Below are 5,327 nucleotides of genomic sequence, written 5' to 3'. Positions count from 1 at the left end.
AGGCTGGGCGATCGCTTATACTACATCTTCCGCGGAAGCTCTTGCTCAGTGTACTGTGGCTCTTTTGAGTTGGGTATTAGCAGAGGAAAATCTTCTAAACTAAGCAAAATATCAGGTGCCTTTTTGAGTTTTCTAGCTCCTTTTATGTGAGGATGGCGCACAGGCTCCGGGATAAACGGAGCCTGACCCGCTTCTTCCACACACTCCACAAACGGTTTTAGTCGACCTTCATTCTGAATGGATTCCTGACCATTCCGCTTCAGTTTGTAAGTGTGGTTAGGCCTCACCTCAGTGATTCAGAAAGGACAAACAAATTTAGGACAAAGTTTCTCGCTCTGCCCTCTCTTCTCTCTTTTTCGTGTCATGCTAACCAAGTCACCGACTTCGTATAGTGGAGGTCAGTCAGAATCATCTGTTCGAATTTTGAGCTGTTGCTGCCGCAGCTTGTCACGGGCCTCTTGAAGTTGCTCCAGCAACTCTAGGGCATATTGTCGGGTGGTAACATTTTCATTATCTGTTACACCATAAACGATTTGATCCGGAAGTCGCGTTTTTCTTCCAAACATAATATAGTTTGCTGTCTCGCCAGTTGCAGAATAGGGTGAGGCACGGAATCCTCTCATAATTTGAGGCAACAGAAAATCCCAGTCCTCTTGTTCTCTTCCCAACAGGAGACTGTGCAATGAGTCCCCGAGCGTCCGATTCATTCTCTCTACCATACTATTCCCTTGAGGGTGGTAGGGAGTGGTTTTACTTTTGGCTATCTTCCAGAGCCGACAAAGCTTTACCATTAGGGCGGATTGAAATTGCGCGCCTTGGTCGGAGTGTATTTGTTCTGGCAATCCCAGGTAACAGAAGATACGGCTATCAAGTGCTTCTGCTACAACCGGAGCAGTGGCGTCAGGCAGAGGTAGAGCATATTGCCATTTTGTAAAATGGTCGGTCAAAACCAGAATCTATTGGTTCCCTCGTTCAGTTTGGGAAAATGGCCCTACTAAATCTACAGCCACTTTTTGCCAAGGTCGGCCGCTGTATAGCTGTTGGCGGTTTTCGGACTGTCGAACTGTGCTGTGTTGTGTTAGCTGACAAGTTTCGCAAGTACGAACAAGCTTGCAAATTTCCGACATCATGCCTGGCCAAAACCACTGCATGCGAATGCGATGATCAGTCCGCATTATACCACTATGGGTAAGACGATGAGTCTCCCATATAACTGCTTTCCGGTCAGTTGTCGGGCAAACAATACAGTTACGCATTCGCCCGTTTGTCTTCATCTGCAATACCAGCTTTCCTTTAAGGATTTTCAAATCAGGTAATAAACTATGTAATTTTTGCAGTTCCCTGCTATCATTTTTCATATCAGTTTTTCTCGGAGAATATCTCGCCTGCTTTCCACTGCTTCGTAGATGTCGGCAACATCATTGGGTTGCTGCTTTTCTAACCTCACAACTTTACCATCTACAGACGGAAAGGTCATAGTAAAAACAGCAGGAGATGATTCCTCAGTTTTTATTTAGTGTGAGGGAGATGAGCCCTCAGTTGTTTTGTCCCCTGGTTTGCTATTTCTAAGAACAGTATTCTCACATTCAATTTTCAAAGAACTAGGAGATAGTACCGGAGATGATCCAGTACTCCGATCAACGTTATATGGTGGAAATAGAGAAGATATATTCTGATCCACCAGAAGTTCTGTCACTATCTCAGCTCTGGTTGGACCTCCATCTTGTGTTTCTATTCTTTTGCATTGTTTGCAATCCGAGAAAGTCATCCGACTCAACCCATCCGCATTCCCATGACGGACGCCTTTCCGGTGCTGAATATTGTATTGAAAGTATCTTAGGATTTCTAACCACCGAGCCACCTGACACAAAGGCTCTTTCCCTCTAGCCAACCATATCAATGATGCATGGTTCGTTCGGACGAGGAACTGACGACCATACAGATAGGGTCGAAAGTGTTTAACATACTTAATAACAGCAAGAAGTTCCTTTCTAGTTACGCAATAGTTTCGTTCAGGAGGACTGAACGACTTGCTATAATAAGAAATTACTTTTTTTTCACCATTTTGAACTTGGGACAAAACTCCCCCCATACCTTCGGCACTAGCATCTGTGTCCAAAATAAACGAAAGGCTTGGGTCTGGATACCCAAGAACTTCTGAAGTCACCAAACATTCTTTCAAGGTCTCAAACAATTTCTGACCCTCAGGCAACCAACAAAAAGAAGCAGACAAAGATGTTATCCGATTCAAAGGACTAGCAATAACTGAGAAATTTGGAACATACTGGCGGTAATAGCCAGCTGTTCCAAGGAAAGCCTTCAGCTCACGCACACATTTTGGAACAAGCCACTCTTTCACATCCACTATCTTTTTGGAGTGGGTAGCTACACCATCTGCACTCATCACATGACCAAGGTATTTCACTTCGGCTTTAAAAAGATCACATTTACGAGGCTTCAATTTCAGACCCGCTGCCCGTAGGCACTCGAATACAGCTGATAACAGCTATATATGCGAATCAATATCCTCACTGAACACAATAATATCATCGAGATACAAAAGCAAGGTTTTCCAGTGAAGACCCCTCATCACCCGCTCCATCAAGCGACTAAAACAAGCAGGAGCAGAGGTGAGCCCAAAGGGAAGCACCGTCCACTTCCACAGCCCATCTCGAGTTACAAACGAGGATTTGTCCTGTGCATCCTCATCTAAAGGAAGCTCCCAGTACCTGGATATCAAATCAAGGGTGCTGAATATCTTACTCCTGGCCAATGCGCCAATACTTTCATCTATTCGCTGCAACGGATGACAGTCTTGTTCTGTGACGAAATTCAATTGGCGGTAGTCAATACAAAACCGCCAGTTTCCATCTTTACGTTTCACCAGGATGACTGGCGAACTCCAAGCACTATTGGACGGGGTGATGAGCCCCTGCTCCGATAGTTCTTTACCTGCCGCTCAACTTCCGCTTCCTTTTCAGGTCTGAGGCGTCGGGGTGGTTGCTTAATTGGCCGAGTTCTTGGCTTAACCGGTATCAAGTGCTTGATTAAATGTGTCCGACCAACATCAGCATCAGATCTGCTGAAAACGTCCTGAAACTCCATCAGCAGCTTCCCAATACGACATCTTTCTCTGTCAGTAGTGCAAAGTTTTATTGCTTCCTGATATACAGAGCCCACATGTTCAGGCATAGAGCCTACTGAGAGATGATATTCAGTTTGACTGTTACTTTCATTTACCACATTTGTTATTTGACGTACTTCTACCTCTCCATTGCTTGGAATCTCTACCGCATGGAACATCCCCACGCAACTACCTGCATTTATCACAATCGGTGCTCGTGTTATATTAATTCAGCGTATTGAGACTTGCAACTTCTCACCTACTTTTGCCAAGCATTTTCCCAGCAACAACCCAGGAGCAGCCTTGGGATTCTTCTCCCATCTGTCAACTACCCCAACTCTGTTTGTCGTTTTCCCACATAGTCTACCTTTCATTATCATTTCAGAATGGGATGGAATGGTAACTTTGTGAACCACTTGAACTTTGCTCTCCAGTCGATCACCGAACCGATTAGCACACTTCAGCTCTCTGCCTTTCATTTTTAAACTATGAAGTCTAAAATCCATGACACAAGCATTGTTTTCTAATAATGGCATTCCTAGTATCGCATCCTCAGTGACGGGGCATACTAAGAATTCAGACACAAAAGCAATATCTCTGAGTCTTCCTGCCAACTCGATTGTCTCTGAGATCTCCATCTGACTACCATATGTGAGTCTTCCTTGAGACTTATTTGGCATCAGCTGATCTCTAACTCCTTTAGATATCCTTTCAAACACATGCTGTGATATGTTATAGACGTACAACCAGAGTCTATCAGAAAATTAACAGGTCTGCCTGTCACCTTCCCTGGGAGGAAGTAACTGGGGTTGATATGTGTAGGTTCAGTTACATGTGATGAACGAGGTAACTCCCTATTGGGTCCATCTACCACCAAAGACAAGAGACTATCATTGCCATTTTAGGGTAATGTCGATTTAGAAGCGTTGCTATATTCCTGACATTTTGACCTATCAGTATTGCCACAGTCAGCAGGTCTTACTGCTTTGGACTCTCTCCGTTTCCCGCCTTTGGCATTGGTGTTTTTAAGGCGAAACAGTTTCTTTTTAGATGGGGACCCCCGCATCCATAACATTGGAGAGGGATCCTTGGTCCGTTATTTGAGGCTTGCCCGGAAGATCTACTCGTATTGATGGGTTTCTGCTGTTGAAGTTGCTGTACAACCTTTGTGTTAGTTTCTATTTGCTGCAACATTTTCTCCATCACCAGCTCCATTGGTGACTTATTTTTGACTGACACCTGGTCAACTTCTACAGAAGCAACTTGGTGTTTAGATTTTCCAGAGTTGTTTCCCACTTGGAAATACTCCTGGGCAGCTGTCACAACATCAGCTACTGAGTCTATTTGGAGCACTAACAGATGACGCTGAAGCGCATTATGATTTAGTGCTCGGGTGAAAGAGTCGATAGCCAATTTGTCCCGAATTTATTGGCCAGCAGCTGGGTAAGCAATATCTACCAACCGCTCTACTTCAGCTCCCAGCACATGTAAAGATGAGTTACTCTCGTACCTTAGCTGTCCCAATTTGTCTCTAGCTTATCTTGGACTAATTCCAAAGCGAGACCGCAGACCTTGAAAGATGATTTCAAGCGTCTCTCCACGGCTGCGTGCCGCTGCCGCCCCTTCCAATGCGCACTTTAGATGTAACAAGGAGGCTCCCTCCTCCCATTGATTAGTAGCACTGATGTCGACAAACTGCTGCAAGTATAATTCAACATCTCCACTACCATCGTACCTGGGCAGCTTGAACGTTGTTTGCCTATTTAAATTTACGTTAGCTAAAACCTGAGCTAATTGGTCCATACTTACGCCTCCTGCTGCCATTGGTTCAGGTGACGCTTTACGACGCCGACGCGGGGGCATTATAAACTATATAGAATCCCACTGCAGCCACCAGTGTGAAGGATTTTCGCTAATACCTATGTATTACTACACCTTCAAGAACTCACGGGCTATAGTTTAAATGCTGTCAGATTAATATTAACCCTAATATTTAAATAAGCCACGATAGCTACACTAAACTGTGATGAACAGTGTTAGCATAGCCACATAACCCCGAAAGGATGTCTTTCGGGTTATTGATATTGCCCACAGCTACACTAAACTGTGATGAACAGTACTAGTGTAATTGTAGACAATCAATTGACATAGTATAATCAACTTGACATATTGATATGATGACTATGGAAAGTTGTACAAACTC

The 5,327-nt window shown here is 44.2% G+C and overlaps 2 protein-coding genes across 2 annotated transcripts; both read right to left on the bottom strand.

Moving 5' to 3' along the window:
* Positions 1 to 398: 398 nt before the first annotated feature.
* On the bottom strand, positions 399 to 791 carry LOC137410381 (uncharacterized). Its single transcript, XM_068095807.1, has one exon. The coding sequence runs from the start codon at positions 789 to 791 to the stop codon at positions 399 to 401; it is 393 nt and encodes a 130-aa protein (XP_067951908.1).
* A 563-nt stretch (positions 792 to 1,354) lies between these two features.
* LOC137410380 (uncharacterized) lies at positions 1,355 to 4,987 on the bottom strand. Its single transcript, XM_068095806.1, has 7 exons — positions 4,696 to 4,987; positions 4,107 to 4,476; positions 3,388 to 3,832; positions 2,953 to 3,162; positions 2,651 to 2,797; positions 2,095 to 2,506; positions 1,355 to 1,458 (listed from the first exon to the last, which is right to left on the bottom strand). Exons 1-7 carry the CDS (start codon positions 4,985 to 4,987, stop codon positions 1,355 to 1,357), a joined length of 1,980 nt encoding a protein of 659 aa, XP_067951907.1.
* Between the last annotated feature and the right edge of the window lie 340 nt (positions 4,988 to 5,327).

Source organism: Watersipora subatra, unplaced genomic scaffold (genome assembly GCF_963576615.1).
Source record: "Watersipora subatra unplaced genomic scaffold, tzWatSuba1.1 SCAFFOLD_210, whole genome shotgun sequence".
NCBI classification, from domain to species: domain Eukaryota; kingdom Metazoa; phylum Bryozoa; class Gymnolaemata; order Cheilostomatida; family Watersiporidae; genus Watersipora; species Watersipora subatra.
Note: the sequence above shows the minus strand (reverse complement) of the source record. Positions and strands in the feature narration are given on the sequence as shown.